We start from the raw sequence: 26091 nt of genomic DNA, 5'->3' as shown, positions 1-26091 counted from the left end.
AAAGATGCAGCCAATATAGAAAAGAACTTCTTTTCTTATTAAGAATCACTTAAACAATCTTACAAGATATGTTTAATCAGATTTACACACAGTCAACACGACTTGCCACTGACCAATTCTTAATCTAACCAAAATCCCTAAGAACCCTAAAAGCTTTCTCGCTTAGTTCTCTAAAATTCTTCTTGAACGGCCAAACAACATGTTTGTCCAATAATACAATATATAGGAAATCTCCTATGACCTACTTTCCTATTAAAGGATAATTCCAAATCTTCTTAATAGATATGATAATAACTTGCTCTTTAATCAAAGAGTCTCTAAAAACACAGCCACGTCACTCAATCTTCGTTACGGTTTCTAGGTGTGAACCTCTTTTCCAGAGTCCTACAGACCAACCTTGTAGCAAGCAAAGTCTTCATGCTTTCATTCTCCCCCTTTTTATCTGAATGTGACAACTCAAGCTCCAGATGTGAATAGTACTCGAATCTTCCAAAACCATAAACCTCATCCATATTCAATTATAACATCACCAATATCATCATCTCATCATACTCCCCCTGCGTGAGTGCACATTCATATAAAAACAAGGATGAAGACATATATGCAGGGAGACAAAACAAGCTTCCTATCATGCCTTCAAGCTTTTATAATGTTCTTAGGTTCAACCTTTGAAACAAAACAATGTTGCAGCACTCCTTGAGAATTCAGCTCAACATGACGAATGGTTTGCTCAACAAATGCAACTGCAGCAGACTGATTCTTATGACCTTGCAACTGTTTAGATGTAGCTAAGACTCCTGATGATTCATCATTCCAATCATTACTATTGGATCTGGTCATTCAGCTGTGAGTTTTTCTTGTACAGGTGGTTCTGCAACATGCTTCTGTAGAACCTCAGGTTCAACTCCAGAGATTATCTTTGAGAGATTGCAGCATAGGTTGATTTCCTCAGACTCTTTGCAACATTGATCATACTTTTTCTCATCATTCTCGAAATTTTTATTATACAAATCCTTTTTAGCTACCCAGACTCTAGAAAAATGAAAGGGATCAATAAGACACTTTCTTGCCATCCAAAGCTCCTTGATCTTGTTCTTAAACTTGTAACAGAAAGATCTCACATGACCACTTTTACCACAATGAAAGCATTCATAAATCCTTCGTCCTCGCTTGGATTTAGTCCAACCTTTTCATTCACAAGAAGATATATGTTGATGTCGTGTGTTCATGATTGGTGCTACAGGGGCTTCCTGTTGAACCACTTTTTCCAGAATACTTGACTCAGCTTCATGATTTACATTGCTCTTAACGAAGCTTACTGATTTATCACGAGACAACAACTCAACAGCCTCTTTTTTGTGATAACCCAGACCTTGATGCTGAGATCCTACAATTCCCATAGATAGTATCTCATCAAGCTTCTTGCCACCATTATTCAGCATCCTAATCTTCTTGTGATTCTCATTCAGCTCTCTTTCTAGGCTTGTTGCTTTTTCTTTTTCTAAACCATACATCTCCTGTAAGTTCTTCAATTTCCTCTCAAACAGCTCCTTTTCACTAGGAGGAAGTTCATTACCGATCAAAAATTCAGGCTTCCTTTCTTCCAGCATGTTAACTTTGGCTTCTAGTTTCAGCTTTTCCTTGATAAGTAACAGCTTTTCATTACACAGCTGAACCCAATTGTCATACAAAACACAGTAGCTTTCTTTTGTAATTGATTCTTCCTCACCATCATCAGAACTTTCATCAGCTATATCACCTTTAGCACTGTATGCAAAAAGATTCAACATTCCTCCTTCTTCTTCATCCCCATCACTCTCTGATTCTGAATCACTAAAGCTAACATATGTTTTATTATTTCCTTTCACCATGTTTGGGCATTCAAATTTTAAATGTCCAACCCTTTTACATTCAAAGCACTTCATCTCCTTGCGCTTAACCATTGGACACTCAAGTTTATAATGACCAAAACCACCACATTCAAGACATTGAATCTCTTTTCTCCGATCAGTTTTTTCTTTCTCAGATATATTTTGCCTAGAACAAGACCTCTCTGTAGCACTTTGATTCCAGTGAGCTAACCCTCGTCCATGTCCTTTTTCAACACGTTTGAGGGCTTTTCCAAAGTTTCTTGCCATCAAGGACATGTTATCTTTTATCTCTTGCAACTGATCACTCCTATCATCTGCCTTGAATGCAATTCCTTTATCATGAATTCTCAGTTCTTCAGCAACTTCCATCTCCTCTGATTTTAACATACCAATGAGATCCTCAAACTTCAAGTTGTCTGTGTTGCATGATACCCTCATAACTGCTTTATGAGCTGCATACTTAGAAGGTAGACATCTAATTAATTTCTTAACCAGCTTGGTATTCTTATAAATCTTACCAAGATTCTTTGCTTCGTTAGCAATAGCACTCAATTTTGCACTAAATTGTGAAATTGACTCTTCTGGATCCATCCTTAAGACTTCAAATTGAGATGCAAGTTGGTCTAATCTTGTTCTTTTGACACTTGAGTTTCCTTCATGAGTCTTCTGCAGAATGTCCCAAGCTTCTTTAGCTGATTCACAACCTTGAACAAGCTTAAAGTCATCATCATCAATAGCACCAACGATGGCGTTAAGAGCCCTTGCATTATACTTAGAACGGTTTTTCTCATCGATTGTCCAACGTGCCTTTGGCTTGGTGATCCTAACTCCTGCTTCAGTTTTTTCATAAGGAGGTTCCCAACCTTCTTCAACAGCCGTCCATGCGTCTTCTCCTAGATTACGAATCAACTGAATCATACGTACCTTCCAACTCCCATAACCTTGTTCTTCCAAAATCACAGCCCTTTGAAGCATCATCAACTCATTACCCGACTGCATCATTATCTCAAGATCTCAACCTGTAGCGAGTATAGAGCTCTCGTCGGTTGACTGCTCTGATACCAATTGTAAAAACAAAGATGCAGCCAATATAGAAAAGAACTTCTTTTCTTATTAAGAATCACTTAAAAAATCTTACAAGATATGTTTAATCAGATTTACACACAGTCAACACGACTTGCCACTGACCAATTCTTAATCTAACCAAAATCCCTAAGAACCCTAAAAGCTTTCTCGCTTAGTTCTCTAAAATTCTTCTTGAACGGCCAAACAACATGTTTGTCCAATAATATAATATATAGGAAACCTCCTATGACCTACTTTCCTATTAAAGGATAATTCCAAATCTTCTTAATAGATATGATAATAACTTGCTCTTTAATCAAAGAGTCTCTAAAAACACAGCCACGTCACTTAATCTTCGTTACGGTTTCTAGGTGTGAACCTCTTTTCCAGAGTCCTACAGACCAACCTTGTAGCAACCAAAGTCTTCATGCTTTCATAAATCTTTGAGGTTTTCGAATGCAAGAAACACCATATACATATGTAATCGAGTCATGCACATTCTTATTCAAATATAAGTGGATTCACCAACAAAAGTAAATGTACGAAGAGAAATGGATTTACTAACAGAAATACAAATAAACATACAACAATAAATTCACCAATAAAAGTACAAATACAAAGAGAAATCATGGATTTATTACCAGAAATACAAACAAACGTACAACATATATAAAAATGACAATTCGACCATCATAGTTTAGAGAATTCATTCAATGGATTGGAATAACCACCTCCACAACATTCTCAAATAGGTATACTTTCAACGAGCAAAGAAACGATGTGTTCCTTCAAGTACTCGGGGTGGGTGTAAGAATCTTGGTACCTATAGAATACATCGATGACACGGGAAAGGTTAAAAACTCGCATCAAAAGAGGGAAAGGAAACGCATGAGGCCTCATTATCTCTTGGTTCAAGTCCTCCATGCATTTGAAACAATGTTTTTCATTTCTTCCACTGCTATTTCCTTGGAAACACCAAATTGATTCATATAACAATCAATTCCAGTTGCTACATGCTCCCGTTTGTGTTCAAACTGCAGTTACAAAATACCAAACGTATTCAGTTTGAGAAATACGTACATACATAGTTAGGATTCCAAACTTAAATTGTTCTCACTTCGTAGCTGGAAACGTCATCTGTGAATCTACAGATCATCTCAGAAGCTACCCTAATTTTAGGATGTGAGCTTAACCATTCAAAAACATCAAGTTTCGCGACATCTGTCATCCTCACGAATGTCACGGCTATCAAGGCATAGTAAGCTGAAGACAAGATTGCATTCTCTTTATACTCATCAAATGTAGCAATGTAATCCCTTTTCAACCACTTTGCCTCTTCCATAAATCCATTCGCTGCGGTTTGCAACTGATTGTGAAGAGTTGAGTTAGTTATATTGGATATATACATGTAAGCATAATGATGCTTAAAGTTGTTTTTTTTGGTCTTAACTGATTTCTTGAGATGGAAGCCACAACCTGACCTTCCTTCTTTCTCAAGTTCCTCTTCTAGTTTATCATAGAAATCTACCGTTGCATGGTAAATATACTTCATGCTGTCAGGTATCCCATTAGGAGCAGCGGGAAGCCACCTGCGTTAAAGCCATCTATCTTATAAGTCAAAACCATAGAAAATATCAAACTTTATAATACACATTAAGTTTATATATATCAACAAATGTGGTACTTGTCCATTGCATCTGTGAAAAGCTCAAGTTCCTCCACTGTTCCATATGCATCATACGTATCATCAAGTGCTGTGAATAAGATTAGTGCAATAGCTAATGTAACTCGTGCTTGAGAATACTGAGGCTCGAAGTATGCTCCAAGTGACCACAAGTACGCCTCTGTTATCCTATGCCTTGTGTATGTTATTTTAGATTCAATCTCCATTTCATGGTACCACCTTCAATATTTTAAAATTAAAGAAGTTCAACAATCCATGCAAGACAATTATGTGTATATGTATTGAGTGGCCATGATAGTTACCTTGCTACCCAAGAAAGCTCTTCACGGTGTAATATTTGCAGCAAATTAAAATCTATCTTTGCAAACTCAAGTATTGTTGGGTCGCACGACTCTTCTTCCTGGTAGTATGAGATATATTGTCTTGTTTCTATCCTTGAGATGCCTTTGTGGTATGGATGTTTCAGGGCATTCTTGATGCGAACTGCGAGATGGGAGCTAGATCGAGACGAAATTTCTTTTAAATGAGCACGTGAGAAACCGAGAGCTTCATCAATAATGTCTTCTCCGTGAGTGCCCCATTGTGCAGATTCATACAAACTTAACATCCCGTTTGCATCGGCCACCAAGTGTCCTTTGAACTTCCCATTTTTGTCCGTGAACTTCTCACACACATCTTGACGTGAATAAATGAAAATTTTGAGTTAAATGAAAACCATGAAAAGTGTGTATTCGGCAGAAAGTTTAAAGCCGAATTGCCTGAAAACTTGGAAAAGTATTCCAACCGTGTACAAATCGCACCCGTCGTGTCTTATCGTCTGATTAAATTCAGGACAATCAGACAACTTATGCAACTGCTCTACAATATCTCTCTCAAAGTGATAAGAGACACCAAGGCGGCATAAAGCATCTATGTATTTGATGTGCTCTATCGGATTCGCTTTGGAAGACATAAACGATTCCTTCACAACCTCCTTTAGCGTAGCATGCTTCTCTTTGAACGTGTCATTACCCTATATGGCAATGAAAAATCGAGTCATGAGTTTAAAACAATCACAGTAGGCTACAAATAGTAAATACTGCATGAAGTAATTAATATGAAAAGGATATATATACGTACGAGGTCAGACTTTGAGAAAGAGGTTAAGGGATCTTCCCAGATGTTTGCAGAATAATCAGCTAGTGGACGGTGGATGTCACTCCCCATGCTAAAAGTTTCAGGTAGAAAATACTTTTTCACTAATTATAAATGAATCACTTTTGGTTTCACAAATTAAGCTTTGGCTATACAACTAATTAAGTTCCATACACTTATATATAGAAATGTTCGAAAAACAAAACCATTGCGATATTCAAGATTTAGGCATTGGACGATTTTCCACCATATAAACAGATCAGTGGTCTTTATTTTTTTGGCTTTAAGAAATATGGTCTACATTGTATTATTCAGCTTACGTAGGAGAATTGCTACGTTTTAGTGCCTTACTAAGGGACAAAAAAAAGTCATTTTATTCCGCAAGTATAACATGTGAATGGTTCGTTATAAGTTTGTCCCACGCAATCACTCTGCCAAAGAATATGAGTTGGGAATAAGACTTGGCCCCTTAGAGCATCTCCATTAGACATATTAAAAAATGTTTTAATGTATATAACTTAAAAAGTTATAATAATATTGTAAGATAATTTTTTTGGAGAATGTGAGACATCATGTCTAAAATATCTTCCTCAAAACATCTTAATTGAATTTGTTATTGTTTTTGAGACACCCATAATATAATATTTTATAGTTAAATTTATGTTAAAATACCAACAAAAATTATGCAATAGGGATGGTCTTAGGTTAGGGCAACCTCAATGGGGGTTATATTTTTTGAGCTCTTATAATTTTGAATTAATATAAGATGTACTGAGATCACAAGCACTCCGTGGCTTCTACTAGAGACATCATTTAAACCAGTGTGTGCAACTTTCCTCTGCTGAACACCAGACGAGTATGCCTCTTGAAACTCAGCCATGGAATCAACCGCAAACATGAATTAAAACATAGTTGTAAACAGAGCAACTCAGATCCACAGCATATATAGATCCCAAATCAGTGTTCCACACCCTTAAAAGTAAGAACCCTTTAAAGTTGTAATCATTTAAAGTCACCTCAAAGGGAGGAAGCACACGAGTCTCTTCATCAATGTCAAAGAGTGAAATTCCCATGACCAATCGATTCAATCTCCTCCAGATTCATTCTCCTCCAGATTCAATCTTCTCTGATTCCAAACAATTCAATTTCCTCCGATTCCAACTGATTGTGAAACAACTCTTGCAATCGGAGAGATTCGCCAGACGGCGAGAGAGAGGAAGAAAAAAAACCAAGATCGGGTAAACAAAAAAAAATCTATATTAAACGGTTCATCCAACCATTAAGTGACACGTCACGGTCTCTTATGCAAAATTCAGGTTACTAAATAAGAGGCAATAAGAGCATCATTATTAGTGGAGTACCTCTCCTAAGTTACTCTCAAATTAATTAATCATATAATTAATATTAATTTAAGTAAAGCAACCCTAAGAGTATTTTTGCAAAATCATTCCTTTACTAGAGAACCCAAAAAAGGTTACTCAATCTCTTAAATAATAAATTTTTAACATAACAACCAAAATGTTTTTTTCTGGTTCTTTACCCAAAATACCAAACTTAAACTAACATAATCAGCAACATTTTCATATTGGGGACCCAATTTGCTGTTTCATATTGCAACAAGATTTGAGTTTTCTTATACACATTGTGGATTCTGCAAATAAATTAGAAACTAAACTTGAATGGAAATGATCCTGCAATCACAAGATAATCCAATCAGAGAAGTTTGGAAATGAAGGAAATTGAAAGAGTTGTAAAGCCTGTTCGAAGTGTAAGCTGATTTGTAAATTTAACTAACTAACAAATGTGTAAGCTGAAATGGAAATGAAGTAAAAGTAAACTCAAAATGATCTATCTGAAACAGGAGCTTATTCTTATCATTCAACATCATCATCTTCATCTTCCAGTTCACGTTTCAACTTCATCCGTAGTCTCTTGGCCACCTCCTTGAGTACCAGTACTCACAACTTCCTCCTGTGAGGACTAGCAAAAGCTTCAGCAATTCTTCTTCTACAAAACCTGTAAAAGAGAGACTTATATAGATTAATAGGTAGAGGCATTCTCGTCATCTCACACAGAGTATCTAACATCCCAACTGCTTCATCCAAGTGTCCATGATCGCACAACCCCTTAAACAATCTCTTACAACACCAAAGCCATAAACCACTGCCTCCCTTTTTCACTTGTTCAAAGCAATGAAACCCCTCGAGAAATCGATCTTGATTACAAAGCTCATCAATTACTAAACTAGAAGCATCTCTACTAGGAACATAACCAGAAGCTATACTGCTATCTAAATGAGCTCTAGCTTCATCGAACCTCCTTAGCTTAACTAGACAAAACACCATTGAATCTAAAACCGACGAATCAGGAACCATACCATTTCCAGTCACACGTTCGTTGTAGAAAGTTTCAGCCAATCCAGGCTGACCCATATCCGCCAGCTTCCTTATCAATGCGCCGCAGCAACACAAATCGAGTTCTATTCCATTGTTGCCCGCGAAATCAACAACTAAAGCCGCCTCTGAAATAGAAGAAGAACCATCGATAACACGGCTAATCACTTCCCGAGCAGAGTCTACAAGACCTCTCCCACCAAGTTTGACTATCAAAGACAAACATCGAGACCAGTGGTCACCAGAAATGGCAGAGACGGCGGCTACTGAAGTGGAGGGAGATGGTTCAGAGGGAAGAGCACAAGAAGTAGCTTTTCTGGATTTCACTAAACGATAACATAAAGCCTTGCCCTTTAACATCAACCTGGAACTGCTGAATTGGATTCTGCTGAGGTGAATCACTATGAGTTTTAGGGATTCCGTCGAGAGAGAGAAGAGAAAATATAGCGAAAGAAGGAAAAGAAAACGGCAATTTTTTTTATTTAAATTAAACCGACAACCAACCAAAACATGCCACGTATCGTTGCTTATGTTGTTGCTCAAATCCTTCCTGGAGTAACGTTTCTCCGCTCAATGGACTGAATATTGGGTTTTTTAATTTTTTTTTGGCCCCAAACATAAGAGTAACTGGGAGAGAATCTCCCAGTAAAGATGGTCTAAGGGCATCTCCACCCATCGTTACTTTCTCAAAAATTTAATGAATAAAAAATTAAAAATATTAGAAAGATAAGAAAGAGAAGAGAAACGGGTACTCAAATTACTTCAGGAAGTGCCGTTTCTCAAGTAGAATTGACAGATGTCAACTAATTAAAGGTTGTCATTAAAATAATATTTTTTTATTTATTTAAAGCAATTCTCTGTGGTTACTCGAGTGGCGATGGTCTAAGAGGCAGCTCTTATTTTTTTTTTTTTGTCAAACACTTGATTTCATTCATTTCTAAACGAAATACAAGGAAAAGGATTCAAGAATCCAAAGTTTAAACCATACAACAAAAGAGGCATTCCCCAATGCCAAACAAAGTAAGATAAAATAGATCAACAAAGAGTCCAAGAGAGCTTTAGAGCAAAAGCTAGATAGCAGGTTGCCCCATGTGAGATCAAGGTTTGTTGAGAGGTCTTCCATGAGTAGCTCAAAGGTAGACAAACTTGTCATAGTCAAATCTAGACTTAATGACGATGAAAAGGTGTTCTTAGCGAACGGTTGGTAGACTATGGTTTTGTAGTCAGGACAATGTTGCTTTACCAAACAAAGCATAAGGATTGGATCATATCGATGATTCGCACTAAACATTAGATGGTCTTGGATCCGAGTGGTAGGAGTGGGACGAAAAGGATGCTTTAAATCATCAGGTGACCAGCTTAAGTGATACTCGTCAATGAGCATAAAATCAGAGCCAAGTTTATCACTAGTGCTAGAACAGATCGAGATACATGAACTAGGGAACCATATTGAATTTTCCTCAAACCACAAGCCCCTAAAAACATCTAAAGCCAGGTTTTGTATAGGATGTATGAGTAGCCAAAGCAGAGCTGGTGTTACCTTTCGCCGATGGAGTCTTCGACCATCAGTTATCGGGAAACATATCAGTTCAAGACAATGGCGATTCATATGCGGTGAGGAGTTGGGCTGAGAGATGCTATTGATGTCCGTTTGAGAAGATTTGATGACCTCAGGGCTTTTTTGGCTTAATGGGCCTAAGCTGAAAACTAGGTCCACTAGGGATAACCCTAGTTTCAGCAGGAAGCACCGCACAGGATATCGAGGAAGGTCGCCGTCCGAGAGCTGCAGCGAGGTCTGCGGTGCAGGAGACTTCTCCGGTGAGTGAGAGAGCAGCGGCATCGTGTGGTATCTGTGGTAAAAGTCGCCATTGGTAGTTAGGTCCACTAGGGAAAATCCTAACTTTGAACCCGATTGCCAAGATGAAACATAGATGTGGCGGCTTCCCGAGACTAATGGAGGGTTTTGTGCTGCAAAGCGCAACTCTAGTGATTGAAAGATCGGCGGGAATAGCCGGTGACCTCGGTTTGGGTCGGCGATGGAACCTAGGTCCACTGGGGAGAATCCTAGTTCCGCTTGAAATAACCACGGTGAGGAGAGAGTACGGTTGGTGTCCGAGCTTTGTGAAGAGGTTCTCTCCGGTGAGTAGCAGATCGGCGGACACAGACGGTTTTCGCTGGTGTGATTAGAGATAGGTTTTGTTAGGGTTTGGGAAGGGTTAAAAAAGATAACAAATTGGGAAAAAAATTTAAACAGAGCTACACTAGAGAAAGCAGAGAAAAACTGGGGGAGAGATTGATCGATTTTGTCCCGACGCCGGCGGCCGAAGGCCTCACCGGCGCCGGGTAGCTTGGTTGCGGAGAGTATCTTGATAACCGTGTATGAGAGAAAAAAAGTTTTTTTTTTGGTCCGTTTTAATTAGAGGCAGCTCTTATTAATTACACATTTTCTGATTTGTTTTTTCTCCCTTTTTCTTTAAAACCTCATCTTAAAACCTCCCGTTGGAGATAACCTTAGGTCTAAATATCATATATAGTATAAATATCCTTGCTTGATAGTTGCTATCAGTTAGCTCGACTTAACGTTGTTACAATCAAAAGTTTAAAACTCTTTTTTCGTCAGAATACCACCAATTATTTGCCATGAAATTCTCGTGTCGAAAGGAAACTCTAGCAAAGAAGATTACTACTAAACCTAAAAATATCAAGAAAAAATAGTTTTTTCAGATCCTTACAATTTTTCATCAAATCAAAAACAATATTAAACCGTCCAATAGACTCATGCAATTTTTTTTAATTTTTTTGCACTTTCATCAATCGCATATTATTAATTCATACCTATTTTGACTGATATATATAACATGGACCACATATAATATTTAAAACTTCAAATTGTACTTCTATGTATCGAAACAGAATTAGGATTGTATGTGGTACTTGCATACAAATATGACTAAGCTGTTAATATGTCTCGATTCCGATCAACGAGTCGAGTCGAGTCATCTGTTGATCACATAGCAAGACGGCAAGAGTCTCGTTGTCCAATTAGCGAGTTCGGGGTCTAAGGGGAGTACAATGCTAGGTATAAGACTTTTTTTAGGGTGGGGTTAACGTCAATTAGGGGATTTTCTATATAATACTTTTGTTTACCCTAAGAAATGTTGTAATATGAAACTATGTATTACAGTTTCCAGTAATAAAGTTGGTCTCCCTTCCTTCCATAATTCATAGTTATGATGAAGAAATGCTCGTTTTCATCAACACTCTGCGAAACCGGTTTTGGTGATTTTACTCCAATAATAATGCAAACAAACAGGAACAAGTTGGTATCCATCCATGGTTTCCACTTTAAGAAAAAAAAAACATATATATCATCTGTTCCAACTTGTTGAACTCGCTCAAAACCGACAACTTGAGCGAACCATGAGAGAGCGATTCCCACCATCGACAACTACACAAGGCTAAACCAATCCATTAGGCAATGTTCAACAAAAAAAGAATTTCAAGTTTATATATTTTCCTTCTATTTTTTAGGTTTCTCAATTCATGGGGTTTTGTTTTGAACATATATATATACATTGGATACCTTAGAAGGGTTTTTAACAAAATGGTGTACAACGATTGAAAATAATATATCATAAAATTAAAAAGAAGAAAAAACTTAATCCCATGTAGTTCCAAAAGCTTGCCAAGACGAATGTACTTCATTCATATTGAACCAAAGAAATCTTTTATAAAAGAAAAACCAATGGAATCTTCTTTTTATATGAAAACTAAATTAAGGAGTAGTACTCAGTGAATTATTATCCTTCATAAACCTAATAAGTGGTCGTCTCTTTCTCAGACATATCTAATGGGACACCAATATGACGATTCGGTTTGCTGTGAGACAGTGAGAGTTAGGTCGATGTTCTTGTTCGTTATTCTAACAATCTGTAAATCAAGGATAAATTTAGGTGAATGAGTTAAGTTGGATTAGTCTCCGGCCCTTCTTCATGAGCTGAAGGTTAAACTCTTAATGGGCTCGACTTTGGTCTTATCTTAGTAATACAATCTGTGACAAACTGACTGACAAATATGTGTTCTTGAGTACAATTCGGAGACTAAAACACTAATATTTTCATTGTGGCTGAGAGCACTCTAGATATCATATCTTTTCAGGTTCAACTCTTAATGGGCTCGAGTTTGGCCTTACCTTAGTAATACAATCCGTGACAAACTGACTTGACAAATATGTGTTCTTGAGTACAATTCGGGGACTAGAACACTACTACTAATATTTTCATTGTGGCTACGAGCACTCTAGCTATCATATCTTTTCAACAACCCCAAGAGATTGAATCAGCAACCGTGCCTATGCCTAGCATTCTTGATCCTTCATAGCCAAAATTAAGTGGCACATTCCATCTCCTAAGTCGCAACAATTGGCGCCACATTTTTGCTAGCTACAACACTTGTGATAATGCTTCAGTGGAAGTTATTAGCCCATTTTTTATTTGTTTTTGCAACAAAGTACATTGAGGACTTTATTTATCATAAAAGATTACATTAGGATCATGAGTATTAAAAGTCTCCGTCATCATCGCCGCCGTCATAATCGTCTTCTCCGGAATCCAGATCATTCTCCACCTTCTCCGCTGCCTTTTCAGCTATGTTGTCTTCCACAGCCTCCACTCCCTCCGCTAACGCAACCCCACCCAAAACTCCGGCCACCGCACCAACCGCCAGTCCCGTCCCCATCCCACCGAACTTGCTCCCCTTCTCCGGCGCGTTTCCATACCCCGACTGTCCGTACGCAGCGTCACCATACCTCGCAGGCGCATACGACTCACCGTAAACAGGTGGCGGCGGCGGGTATGGCTCACTGTAAACCGTTTGTGGCGGCGCGTGAGTATGACCGTAAGGTGGTGGCGGCGCGTATGGGTCACTGTAAGGTGGAGGCGGCGCGTGAGTATGACCGTAAGGCGGCGCATGGTAAGATCCTGGAGCCGGATGATACGGAGGCTCTCTAACGGTGACTGTGACGTCGAGTTTGCCGTGAGGTCGGCCAGATGGACGTTTGAGCTCGAGGGTTTTCACGACGGGGACGTCCAAACCAATGACATCACGGAGGCTGAGATGAGCGGAGCCGATGAGAGGCTTTGTGTTCTCTTCACGTCCTGCGTGCACGATGTCGATGTAGACCTTGTCGCAATCGTCTTCGTGCGGAGGCAAAGGGATAACAAATGTCTCGTTCCACGTTGGACATGTGTCGCCGTCTTCGTCGACTCTCGTGGAGGATTTGTATTTCGGATCGATCCATACGACGGCATATGGCTTGTGTGGGCCGTTGCGCCAGTTCACGTTCTTGGTATCTCTCGCCGACGAGATCGTCACCTCTGCTTCTTGGACACGGGACGACATTTTTGTAGAGGGTGAGATTGGAACTTTGCTCGAACCAAAAGATAACATTTGGAGACCAATAATAAGTGTTTAGGACCATTGATATTATGACGATATATCAAGAACCTTCGGACCATTTCTCTTCGTTGTTTTACGTTTTTGTCCCCACTATTTTGCATGAAAAAAATAACATAAACATGCAACTGCTTTAGTATATATACATTTCTTAACTAATTTGTATATTGACTTAACGGAATGCAAAAAGATTCGTTGTCTTGAAATATGCTTAATTGCTTATGAGAAAATTATTTTAGCCTGGAAGATATAAGCCAACACGTTCAATCTATTGTCTACTACGCGTATACAATATTATTGCCGGCCAATCTTAAAAGTATCGGGCCATACATTCGAAATGGGCTATTTCAGAGACATGAACCACCGGGTCTCTTGTGACGTTTGGTACAAATTTACTGATAGAGCTGGTGCTAATAACGCCAACATCATTTCAGAACCGTGTGAAGTCTTCTTTTTTTTTTTTTGAATATGTGTGAAGTCTTCACTCTTCACTTAAAAGATCTGAACTCTTCATTGTGAGGAACTTGGTTTCAACGGTTACACAATCATTTTACCCAATCGAACTGTTTTTTTATTTATTAAGCCATTAAAAATGAATAATCTAGGTAAATTCCAGGCGAAAATGTATTCTTCAATTTAGTTATCCAAATCAAAAGTTATCGTAAGAGATGGGGACTTCTATCATTGGTTCCTCCTTCTGTCTTTCTTTGCAGCAAGTGTCCCCCATCTATTCGTATTATTTTCCATCGACTTTAAAGACACCAGCTGCATCTTTAATGACCCATACGCTCGTGTGGATCAGATAACATGTAATATTTTGTGTTGTAGATTGTTGGTTGGGCAGTAATTGTGAATTTCAATTTCTATATACAATCAAGAACATCTAGTGACCTTTTTTAGCTAGAAATTAAAGATACATGTGAATTTTAGTTACCAAACGTCGGTGCAATGAGCAAGGCTCTTTTTAAAAAGTTAAGACTTTGTGTAAACGCAAGTGCCTAGCTTTGTAAGTGGATGCATGTGAAGATCCTCCATAGACCTAAATTTTATGGGTTTTTTTTTTAAGAGTTTTAAACTAATTCTGTAGTATTTTAAGATATTTCATTGTATTTAAAAAACTTAAACTAAATGTCTTAGTAGCGGCTATATTTTTGTTCAATATCTTAGGCGAAGTTGGTTTTCTGCTATGCAACTTCATTGATGATGATGGTGAGTTATACATGACGTTATATAGCTACAATATAATTAGAATTAGACAATATATTCTAACATGACAAATTCTGAAATAAATTTTCTATTGAAATTTACTGGCCAAGCCTTTACAACATAGCAGCAAACAGCTATGGTGGTCCATGCCATGTGAATACGAAATAACCGTTGTCATCTTTCACCGTATCATCCAAATGCAATAGCAACATCTTCTTCACAATCATTTCTCTTGTGCTACAAAACTCTTGTATGTCCGTAGCGACAACAATTCTTATGGTTCTACCAGCAAACCACTGGATACCAAATACAGAATAAACTTGATGAGTCCATCTTCTAACCAACAATAAGATCAATCAAATTTTGGCAAACTAAATAAATTGATTTACACCAACACAACTTTCTAAACCAGTTCGGTTTTCTGATCAATACTAATTTGCTCATCGTCACAACCAAACTAACAAATACTTTACAATGTTACACAGTCGATCGAGTGTCGGCTACTAAACTCCTTGTTTTTGTAAGACACAACATGTCACACTTGTTAATTGTTATCATTGTCTTCTTAAATTTTAATTGGTCTGCTGTTATTGCATTTTTTTTGGGGGTCAACTGTTATTGAATTCTCTAAAGCGACGTATTCTTGCATCGGATACATACAACAATTACAATACATACAATCAGTAGATACCATAAGAGTTTATTAGCCGGAGAAGTCGCTGTCCAACTTCCATAGTTACACTTACCAACTAACTAAATATGGCAAGTAAAGTCCTTGAAAATCCAATAAAGTATATTCTTTTTCCATATAAATATAAATACATTCATATAGACTATAGAGGCTGAGAAGGTTAAGAGGAAAATCATTTAAGAAAACCCAGCAACTTCACCTAATCCTTTTAAAAATTGGAAATTTTAATTTTGTTTCATTACCAAATTAAACCACACATTTGTTAACATGATAACGGTTGTCAGATCTGATATATCTTCTTATAAATTTAATGAAATATTTGGTAACGATATTAATTTTCCAAAAGAAGCAATTAAAATCAGGTTAACTAAATGGCAGTCATAAAACATCTGAATTAAAGTTTTTATTTAAAAAAAAACTATTAAAATGAAGGTGAAGGTCGTGGACACAATTAAAAGTCTAGGATTTTTGTTAATACAGGTACAGTCCATAATTTATACAATTAATTAGTTTGCTTTGGTTTGAATTTTGTTACCATCTTTATCGGCATTTATATAGTGTCCTAACCTGTAGCATCATTACTTTTGTATCTCAATTCTCAACCTCTACCCTAAATCTAAAACATGACTCAAACTTAACAATTCATGCAAACAGATTTATGGAAGTAGAGTTTAATTGAGTCATTAATTGAATCACAACTACTTCCATGAAACCTTAAATGCCGAACCCAACTACACACTGCAGCATATCTCTAGCTATAAAACACAGCCTTTCAGTTCTTTCTTCATCACTCTAGCCTCACCGCAAAAGAAAAAAAGGTTAATCAATACTTTTCTTGTGATCATCACCAAAAAAAAAAAACACACACACACAAATTGATCCAAGGCTAATTTAAAATCTTTCTTTCAACCATGAAGATAAAGATAATGAGCAAAACACATGTGAAACCAACAAAGCCAGTACTAGGGAAGAAGCAATTCCTCCTCACCACGTTTGATCTTCCTTACCTTGCTTTCTACTACAATCAGAAGTTTCTCCTCTACAAGTTCGAGAACCTTCTAGATCTTGAGGAAGCCACTTTCACAAACGATGTCGTGGAGAAGCTCAAAGATGGTTTGGGTTTGGTTCTTGAAGACTTCTATCAGCTCGCCGGTAAGCTGGCCAAGGACGACGAAGGAGTCTTCCGTGTTGAGTACGACGCCGACGACACAGAGATTAACGGCGTAGAGTTCTCGGTAGCTCATGCTGATGAAGTCACAATCGATGATCTGACGGCTGAGGACGGAACGGCTATGTTCAAGGACTTGGTTCCTTACAATGCGATCTTGAACTTGGAAGGACTTAGCAGACCTCTCCTTTCAGTGCAGGTATAATTCTTTTAATCTTTTTAAGTGACGAAAGAAATCACAACTAGATGTCTAGATTGCTAGTACTGATCTCGGCATCTGAATTACGTGACCATCTCTATGTTGTTATATATGTTTACTTAAACTTTACGCATGTTATGTGATACTATAATTTTTTTAATAAATGTTTATTGAACCATCCGTCAATAAAATATTAACATTTTAAGGAGTAACATCACGTGATAATTAGCTAGAAAGAAAAGCAAAAATAAAAATTGCTCATAACTTCATAAGTGTGCACCCATCCTTCCACCAAGATTAAAAAAAAAAAAAAAAGTAATATAGCACGTATATTAAAATGTTGACTTTAATTTTGATTCACACAAGTTAGATGGGGAAAATTATTCACATTTATTAGCTCTTCTTTATAGATTCATAGATTGTATACTACGAAGTGGTAAAAAAAAAAACTCTATACGACTTAACAAATTTGAGCTTCACATGATTATTGTATGTGAAGAAATAATCATTTATAGAAAGCTCAAGATGCATGTTTTTATGTTTTGACTATACGCACGTATATAGGTAGTGTAGCTATAATATGTGTATGTGCAATTGTGCATGTTCATCTCTGTGAAGCTCTACACATTATTATTTGTAGTCAGTCAATGGTTTGAGAAGCTCTGTTTTTCAAATGTTTTGACTGCAAACTGTTTGTGTAGTTTTTTTTATGAAAAAAAAAAAAAAAGAAGAAGATAAAATCGTATAACTGATACAACCACTAAATACAACATTCAGTCACCCACGTTATATGGATGTTGTTAATTTGGTGAGTTGCGGGACAAAAATCACAACGCCATGCACTTAGGTACAAAATATATTCAATTCAATAGATAAAAGTACTAAGTAAGGTAATATATATTAGTACACATTGGAGAATTTAATTTTCATTTATCAATCAATATCCTAAATAAATATGGATGGTCAGGATGGTCGATTTATCCCCAATGCATCTCAACTACTAAGATACGTTTCACATTCATTTTTCTTTTATCGATCGTTCCACGTTGATAACTATAAGTAAGTCATCACCACTCGTAATGTCACTCTTGATAAAACATATTTCCTGTTAAAAGATTTATAATTCAACGTATTCATACGTATAATAATACACACACGTAACTTACTTGTATACGATACTTTCATTACAACCAAATATAGAAAAGTTACGCATTAAATGTGCATTCAATGTATAAGCTTTTCAACAGGTGTGGTCGTTGAGATAGTCAATGATTTTTTCCAAACTGGTCTCGAAGCTATCGTCTAGTGACCAATCATATAATTCGATTTCAAAAATTAAAAAGATTCATATTGGCTCATGTCTCGACAAAAATTTTATTTGGTTTTGTTCAACAGGTGACTAAGCTTAAAGATGGAATTGCGATGGGCCTAGCTTTTAACCACGCAGTTTTAGACGGAACTGCCACATGGCACTTCATGAGCTCATGGGCCGAGATTTGTCGCGGAGCCCAATCCATCTCAACACAACCTTTCCTCGACCGAGCGAAAGCGCGTAACACGCGCGTGAAGCTCGACCTCACTGCTCCAAAGGACCCCAACGCAACCTCCAACGGAGACGACGCGGCTACTCCCGCAGCGGAACCGGCGAAGCTGGTGGAGAAGATCTTCAGGTTCTCGGACTCTGCTGTCCGCACGATCAAGTCAAGAGCCAATTCGGTAATCCCATCCGACGGTTCGAAACCATTCTCAACGTTCCAGTCACTCACTTCCCACATCTGGCGCCACGTCACCTTAGCGCGTGGGCTCAAACCCGAGGAGATAACGGTCTTCACCGTCTTCGCCGACTGTCGCCGCCGCGTCGATCCTCCGATGCCGGAGGAATATTTCGGAAACTTGATCCAGGCGATCTTCACCGGAACCGCGGCGGGACTACTGGCGGCGCACGGGCCGGAGTTCGGAGCATCGGTGATCCAAAAGGCGGTCGTGGCACACGACGCGAGTGCGATAGACGCGCGTAACGACGAGTGGGAGAAATCGCCGAAGATATTTCAGTTCAAAGACGCCGGAGTGAACTGCGTGGCGGTGGGGAGCTCGCCGAGGTTTAAGGTTTACGAGGTGGATTTCGGTTGGGGAAAACCGGAAACGGTTAGGAGCGGGTCGAACAACCGGTTTAATGGGATGATGTATTTGTACCAAGGCAAAGCTGGTGGTATAAGTATCGATGTGGAGATTACTCTTGAAGCTTCGGTTATGGAGAAGCTTGAGAAGAGCAAAGAGTTTTTATTGAGTGAGGAGCTGAGCAATAGCATTGGCAATGGCAATGGTAACGGGGTTGCTGTTTGAATGTGTTTTTTTTTTAGTTTTATTAAGGTTAATTAGTTTAATTAATCAAAAACTCCAGATTTTTGGTTAATTTAGCTAATTAATTTTTTTCATTAAGGAGTGAAAAGCCTTGTGGGTTATGAAGTATCAAGTATGGTAATAATTTGCGCTTGTGGTGTTGATAATAATCAGCAAGGATGCTGCCGTTGTGGTATTTGTATGATTATGTTTGTAGTGTTTGGTTTGGAGTTGTCGTATTTGGACCATGGGTTTTAAAGTGATTTTGTGTTATCAACTTCATGAACTTGTAATATGTCTTTAACATAGTCATTAGATCCTCTCAAGTCTCAATGCCATTTACATTTTGGATTTTACAAATTAAATAACGAGAAAAGTACAGGATTGTGTATTAATTAAGTTGTGAACATGACTTGAGATTTTGTAGGAAGTTATGAAAAATGGCAAAACTGGTCTTTTCGATGATGAATATGATTCTACTGATGATTTACAGATCACATTGCATTTGCATCTTAAGGTTTAACCAACATCGGTTAAAAAAAGTAAAAAAACTAAACCATCGTGTGTAAGATTTGGGAGATTTCAATTAAAAATTAAAATTGTTTCGATTAGAAAAAACTAAACAAATTAAAAATTGTTTCGATAACATCTATGGTTGAAAATGTATAATTTTTTAAAAAATCATTCAATTGTTAAAACAAAATTTGACAGCAAAAATAAATATTGTTAAATTTGTTTTGTGACTGAATTTTAATTAAATCAAAACCCTAAAATCAAAACTTCTCCTTGTTTTCTGTTCTCAGCCGTCGTCGTCCGTTTAACAGAGCAAGACGACGACGAGAGTGAAAGCCTTTGTTTCGCATTTGGTGTCGACTCATGTTTTCATTAATACTCCAACGAGGGAGAAGGTCTCAATGGCGCACTTTGACAAAAGCTACTCCTTTTACTCAACCCTTCTCTTCTTCTACTATCGCTACCACCACCAACACCAACAAAGATCTGCTGAGTCTTGAAGATGAAAGAAAAAAGAAGACTTTCACAGTCTCTTACCTTATCGACTCCTTAGGACTAACTACAAAACTCGCCGAATCAATCTCAATGAAAGCCAGTTTCGACAAAAGAGGTAACCCAGATTCAGTCCTGAAACTTCTAAGAAGCTACGGATTCACAAACTCTCAAATCTCAAGTATCATCGCTACTTACCCACGTTTCCTTATTGAGAATCCTGAGAAGTCTCTTCGTGCTAAGCTTCATTTCTTGAAACTTAACGGAGCTTCAAGCTCTGAGCTTACAGAGATTGTTTCCAAAGTTCCTAAAATCTTGGGGAAGAGTGGAGGTTAATGGATTAGTCATTACTATGATTATGTCAAAGAGATCTTACAAGATCAAGATAACACTTCTTCTTCTTCTTCTTCTTCTTCTTCTTCTTCTTCTTCTTCCAAGCAGACCAATCGAACTCGAAACGTATCGGTTTTGAGAGAAATGGGAGTGCCTCAGAGACTGTTGTTAAACTTGTTGATCTCTAGAGCTAAACCGGTTTGTGGTAAAGAAAGATTTGAAGAATCGGTTAAGAAGATCGTTGAGTTAGGGTTTGATCCGGCTAGTCCTAAGTTTGTGAATGCTTTGTATGTTTTCTATGAGCTTAGTGATAAGACAATAGATCAGAAAGTGAATGCTTATAAAAAGTTAGGACTTAGTGTGAATGAAGTTTGGGCAGTTTTCAAGAAATGGCCTTTCTCGTTAAAATACTCTGAGAAGAAGATTATTCAAACGTTTGAGACTTTGAAACGTGTTGGTCTAACGGAGGAAGAGGTACGCTTGATGGTTAAAAGGTACCCTGAATGCGTAGGCACTTCAGAGGAGAAGATAGTGAAGTCAGTCGAGACTTTTCTCGAGCTAGGATTCACTAAAGACGAGTTTGCGATGATCATAAAGCGACATCCTCAGTGCGTTGGCTTAGCTGCGGATTCGGTTAAGAAGAAGACTGAGTTTCTTGTGAAGACGATGGGTTGGTCTTTGAAAGTTGTGGCTTCAACACCTATTGTACTTGGATTCAGCTTGGAGAAGTTCATTTTCCCTAGGTGTAATGTAATCAGAGTTCTTGTTACGAAAGGGCTGATCGATGAAGTCCCTGCGATCTCTACTGTTTTGACGAGTCCGAAGCTGAAGTTTTTGAAGCTTTTTGTGGAGAAGCATAAGAGTGTCTCACATGATTTGATCTCTATCTTCACTGGAGATAGCAGTCTAATAGATTAGATAGCACTGTGAAGAAAAGAAAAAGTTCCAAACCTCAAAGATTGGTTATTGTTGATTTGTATCATGAGATATGTGTTCAGTCTCCCAATTTTGTTGTAAAGAAACATTTTTAGGGAGTCAAACAATTAAATAAGGACAGTTTTCAGACAAGAACACTTACTGTCGTTTTGGCAATTAAGGGTGTGTTTACTATTTGTCTCCAAAGTTAGTCTTGTAATTTGTTTTTAACCTTTTTTTTTGTGTGGTCGCAAAATCTTCTAAAACATGAGATTTCAAGTAAAACACCTAACACTAATTATAATCTTGTAGAAACTGATAATTTGTTATTGAGTATAAGGATACGATTTATAAACAGAGTAATACACAAGAAAGGGAAGATATATGTGCAGTAATTGTAAATAAAGCAGAGGAGAGATTTGAGTCAAATCAAATCTTCCGTTACAGATATGGACATTCCTAATACTAATCTCTCCAATTTTTTTTTTTTTTTTCCTTTCTCATATTTAATAAATTGTAAGGCCCAGAAATAGATAAGAAGACAGAGAAGGTTAACCACTCCATATCTATATACTCTTATCTTACCTCACCAAACCAAAAAAAAAAACTCTCTCATTTCTTTTTCAACGTTGCTTCTTAACAACTTTTTTGAAACCTCAAAAAAAAACTTCTCCAATGTCGGAAGAGATACGAGAGCAGCATGATCTCGCCGACTCTAAACCTTCTCCACCGCCACAGAAGCATGGTCTCATCAGCCGCAAAAGACAGCTTGTGTTTCTCGCCCTCATGATTTTTCTAGCCGCAAAAGGATTCGTAGGAATCCAAGACATAGCGTTTGTAATATTGTGTACTATCTACTTGTTTGTGGTCATGGCTAGATTTGCCTATCCTCGCAAGCAAACAGAGCAGAAGAAGAGACTCGCACCTAAAAGCAAACTCTTTCGAGCTTACTTCCTCGGCACTGCCATCATAGGTTACTCATCTGATTTCTTCTAAGTTTTCTTTTTATATTTTTCCTTATGAATAAATCAAACTCTCTCTTAGGTCTACTCTTCCCTATCTGCTACGTCGGAGATGGAATATACCGTGGAGACGTTCACGGCGTTGGAGCCGTCGCACCGCATCTATTCCTCCTCTCAGGTCAAGTGTTCATAGAACCTATAGGTTTCTCCGACAAGTATTCAACTCCAGTTGCTAGTCTTGTACCTGTCTTCTACAACATTTATCGCCTTTACCCGCTTTTGGATTGGGTTAAAGCAGAATTCTCGGATACTCAGCGTCCCGGTGGTTCGGTGAGAGTATACGCAGGAAGAGCCATTGCGTCGGTGAACACGGTGATGTGGTTTTACAATCTGTTTGGTTTCTTGTTGCCTGTGCTTCTTCCTCGCTCTTTTGAGATTTACTTCTCCGATGATAACAAAGATAATTGAATGGTTTGTATTCATTGTCTGGTTTAGAAAACTCCCATGGTACATGTATAAGTGTATCTGCTTTTGTGTCTTTTATGTCTCGATCGGGTAAAAGTTTTTTTTTTGTCTAAATAATTTACTAAGTGGGGTGAGAGAGTTATTTTTTCACCACTAAAACAATGAAAAGGTTGTTCACTCTTGATACATACGCAAATCTTTCAACAGTAATAAGTCACGATTACAAACTTAATTTAAGTATTTGACACCACAAATTACACATTCAACAACTTTGGCCTAGTATATAGAACTTCGAACTCAGTAGGAGCAACGTCGTGTTGCCTCCTCGTAATCTCTTGAAACCATCATAAATATCTTCAGATCCTTCGACTAATCGTAAATATCCCCAATCTCTTTTTTAAGCAGTCCCGGCCCTTAACATGTCAATGCAAAAGTCCAATCATTACACAAAACTCTATCACAGGTTATGAAAGGTCCAACAATTAAACAGAGTTTGTGAAATTGCGAAATGGAATTGTGGATTAAAAAAAGTAAACTGTGATATTTTGCATGATCGAAACAGTTTTGCTGATGTCTCTTGTTTGATTTTTGTTTTAAAGGTTGACTTTGGGTTTAGGATACTCTCTGTAGACGAGATTTTGAAAGATTTCTGACTCAAAAGGGTAAAAAAAGAGAAATTGAAGGAGTCGATGATGATAAGCTAACCTGTTTTGCTGAAAGTCCAATGCCTTGCAAATCATCAAGCTGAAATAGATAATACAAAAAGCTTAGAAACAAACCAAAACTGATTTGGAGACATGTTCGATAATACATGTAACTAAAACGCATGTTATTTTTAAGTCATATAAAAGTTTATTGTTAATTCATTGTGACAGGGATGCAACTTCTCTGTAAAACACTGTGGCACTTACCGTGTGAAATGGAAATTCATCGCGAAGCTCAACTATGTAAGTTGCTCTTTTCTCGCCAATACAAATCTGGTTCTAAAATATTTACCTTGCTTTAAGTGCAGAAGCAGCAGTGTTGATTTTAGTCTTTCTCTCTGTCACATTTCCTCTTACCACTGTCTGTTTTTTCTAGAAGTAGCAGACACAGTCAAAGGTGTCTGTCTCCTTTGAGCAGCAGAGGATAGTGAAATAGATTTTTCAAGACCGTTGATGTTCTTCTTAGTAGGATTATTCATGGCTCGGTTACCGCCTAGACAGATCCGTAATGCTAAGTTTAGCATGTAAAAGGAGTCTTGGCTAAATTCCCGGGGCTGAAACAAAAAAAAAGGGTTAGCATCGCCTGCAATTACATTTAGTTAACCATAAACTGAAAATAAATAACTCAAAAGCAAGCAAAGTATCAACCAAACAAGTGATCAGCAATGTTCTGTTGCATCCTTGTAAACAATCCTTCAACATGCGAGTGAGTTTGCTCTCCCGATATGGTACATGAGATTCATTTGCATTGAGAGCATACATGACATGACATTCTGTAAAGCATAAATCGACTTATTTATCCTGGCAATCTCTAGAGGAGCTAAGGCACTGTTTTGTTTCCTGGAGTCCTCCTATCCTGTTAGAGGAAGACAACTCCCATCACATGCTGACACAAGATTATCATGTAGAAAAGATAATTTAAATGTGACACTGAAAATACTCAACCTGCCATATCAAGAAAATTCATCCTCCCATGAGAGTCTGCATTGGCACTGGTAACATGTATCATCACACCTTTATGACTCCCAACTGGAGGCTCTGATAAGTATTGAGAGAAAGGAGCTTGATGCTGAGCTGGCAGCAGAAAGGAAGAGAAGAAGAAGTTAGTTAGCAATATCAGATCATGAGGATCACTATAAATAGAAGAGAGAGTGTTTAGTAAAGACCATCCTGCGTGATCAACATTGTGAGTTTGTTAGATCAGAGCTGCGTCTCTGTTCATGGTGATAAGAGAGGAGAACTGTAACTCCGATCTTATCAGTCAGGGTTCATCATTGGTATTGGGGAATTGAGAAGAGATAAGAGAGAAGAGATCACACCTTCAAAGCTTATCAGGCTCATTACTCAGCTTCTGAGTTTTCTTGATACCAAAATATAAGTTCTGGAATTATGAGAGAGACTTGACAGGTGCCTGAAAAGCAGAAACTTTAAAATATTAATGATGCTGCAAAAAAACGCATGTCTCAACGCTTTTAACTAAAGAACACTAAATATGACTTGCCTGTGAAAGTCCCTTGAGTTGAATTTTAACAGAAGATTAAAAGCTTGAAACCGACTTAGTTGTAGCTTTAAATTTAAGCATATAGTTTGGAATTTAAGTTTCAAAATATGAACTCTGGATTGGTCAGACAAAAGAGCATCCCTTGCGGTATAACATTTTCCATATTCAACATCCACTGTAAGATCTTCTGTTCTCTTTTGGCAGCTCAAGAGATGAAATAGTACTCACCCTGAGATTATTTATCAAGAGGGTAATGTATTTTTCAAAAGCATTGTATTCATTTTATCACTTTCGCTACAATCTCTAGAAGACAAAAATTGCAGCTTTCATAAAATCAGACACAATATATGTAGATACAATAATAATAAAAAACTTCAAGCTTCATTTCTAGAGAAGCAAAATTGCTGATTATTTTTTGGGTCTGCTTATATCCGATGCAGGCTCTGCTGAGGAAGAAGGGAAAGAAGAGAGTATTTTTGATTAACAAATGATGAGATTGTACATAATGATCTTTTTGGCTCTCTGGCTCTTTTTTTAGCTGCAAATCAATTAGTTAGTTATAATTAAGGCCTTTGTGTAACAATTTATTCATGAGGAAAATCAATCTTTGTTTATATAAATCAAAAATCCCATTTAAGTTACATTTTGATCTCACAACAAATGTCACTGCTCTGCAGTCGTATTACATTTTAAACAATTGGTCACATGGAGTATGTTACAAGGAAGAATGACAAGTTATATGATACAACTACAATGAAGTAACTAACACAAGTAATCATATAAATATATTTGGTATGGATTTAGTGACTTTTATATCTGCAAAAAAAGCTTGAAAGATCTTAGTGATTGTGATTGATTATATAGATACACTGATAACGGTTAGATTGATCTGCAATAAAAGCTTGTGAAAGAACTTACTACAACGGTTAGATTGATTTTAACGGAAATCGAATCCAATCCAGATTGTGACAACAAACGAAAAAGAGGAAAATTACAATTAC

The 26091-nt window shown here is 37.5% G+C and overlaps 4 protein-coding genes and 3 pseudogenes across 6 annotated transcripts; 3 read left to right on the top strand and 4 right to left on the bottom strand.

The window, feature by feature from the left end:
- Nucleotides 1–3474: 3474 nt before the first annotated feature.
- Nucleotides 3475–5924, bottom strand: LOC104770765 (alpha-humulene/(-)-(E)-beta-caryophyllene synthase-like; annotated as a pseudogene). Its single transcript, XR_015594107.1, has 6 exons — nucleotides 5740–5924; nucleotides 4923–5632; nucleotides 4621–4839; nucleotides 4387–4525; nucleotides 4054–4302; nucleotides 3475–3970 (listed from the first exon to the last, which is right to left on the bottom strand). The product of XR_015594107.1 is annotated as an alpha-humulene/(-)-(E)-beta-caryophyllene synthase-like (transcript).
- Nucleotides 5925–7712: 1788 nt separating this feature from the next.
- On the bottom strand, nucleotides 7713–8507 carry LOC147918815 (pentatricopeptide repeat-containing protein At5g62370 pseudogene; annotated as a pseudogene).
- Nucleotides 8508–9084: 577 nt separating this feature from the next.
- LOC147918814 (uncharacterized) lies at nucleotides 9085–9987 on the bottom strand. The gene has a single exon (XM_087503720.1). The coding sequence runs from the start codon at nucleotides 9985–9987 to the stop codon at nucleotides 9085–9087; it is 903 nt and encodes a 300-aa protein (XP_087359846.1).
- A 2620-nt stretch (nucleotides 9988–12607) lies between these two features.
- On the bottom strand, nucleotides 12608–13816 carry LOC104770764 (uncharacterized). The gene has a single exon (XM_010495222.3). The coding sequence runs from the start codon at nucleotides 13593–13595 to the stop codon at nucleotides 12708–12710; it is 888 nt and encodes a 295-aa protein (XP_010493524.2). The 5' UTR covers nucleotides 13596–13816; the 3' UTR covers nucleotides 12608–12707.
- Nucleotides 13817–15977: 2161 nt separating this feature from the next.
- On the top strand, nucleotides 15978–19482 carry LOC104772510 (BAHD acyltransferase DCR). The gene is made up of 2 exons (XM_019242509.2): nucleotides 15978–16865; nucleotides 18261–19482. Exons 1-2 carry the CDS (start codon nucleotides 16410–16412, stop codon nucleotides 19206–19208), a joined length of 1404 nt encoding a protein of 467 aa, XP_019098054.1. The 5' UTR covers nucleotides 15978–16409; the 3' UTR covers nucleotides 19209–19482.
- Nucleotides 19483–19912: 430 nt separating this feature from the next.
- On the top strand, nucleotides 19913–21611 carry LOC104770763 (uncharacterized; annotated as a pseudogene). Its single transcript, XR_015593396.1, has one exon. The product of XR_015593396.1 is annotated as an uncharacterized LOC104770763 (transcript).
- A 325-nt stretch (nucleotides 21612–21936) lies between these two features.
- LOC104770762 (uncharacterized) lies at nucleotides 21937–23073 on the top strand. Its single transcript, XM_010495220.2, has 2 exons — nucleotides 21937–22431; nucleotides 22503–23073. Exons 1-2 carry the CDS (start codon nucleotides 22134–22136, stop codon nucleotides 22886–22888), a joined length of 684 nt encoding a protein of 227 aa, XP_010493522.1. The 5' UTR covers nucleotides 21937–22133; the 3' UTR covers nucleotides 22889–23073.
- The last annotated feature ends 3018 nt before the right edge of the window (nucleotides 23074–26091 follow it).

The sequence above is a fragment of the Camelina sativa genome, chromosome 20 (genome assembly GCF_030686135.1).
Source record: "Camelina sativa cultivar CO46 ecotype springtype chromosome 20, ASM3068613v1".
Lineage (NCBI taxonomy): Eukaryota > Viridiplantae > Streptophyta > Magnoliopsida > Brassicales > Brassicaceae > Camelina > Camelina sativa.
Note: the sequence above shows the minus strand (reverse complement) of the source record. Positions and strands in the feature narration are given on the sequence as shown.

What these genes read in the sequence shown, in the direction of transcription:
- LOC147918814 (XM_087503720.1), bottom strand. Translation starts at nt 9,987, where the DNA reads ATGCCGCTGCTCTCTCACTCACCGGAGAAGTCTCCTGCACCGCAGACC.
- LOC104770764 (XM_010495222.3), bottom strand. Translation starts at nt 13,595, where the DNA reads ATGTTATCTTTTGGTTCGAGCAAAGTTCCAATCTCACCCTCTACAAAA.
- LOC104772510 (XM_019242509.2), top strand. Translation starts at nt 16,410, where the DNA reads ATGAAGATAAAGATAATGAGCAAAACACATGTGAAACCAACAAAGCCA. An exon ending in GACCTCTCCTTTCAGTGCAG is followed by an intron (nt 16,866 to 18,260) that starts GTATAATTCTTT and finishes TTTGTTCAACAG; the next exon opens with GTGACTAAGCTTAAAGATGG.
- LOC104770762 (XM_010495220.2), top strand. Translation starts at nt 22,134, where the DNA reads ATGTCGGAAGAGATACGAGAGCAGCATGATCTCGCCGACTCTAAACCT. An exon ending in CCTCGGCACTGCCATCATAG is followed by an intron (nt 22,432 to 22,502) that starts GTTACTCATCTG and finishes ACTCTCTCTTAG; the next exon opens with GTCTACTCTTCCCTATCTGC.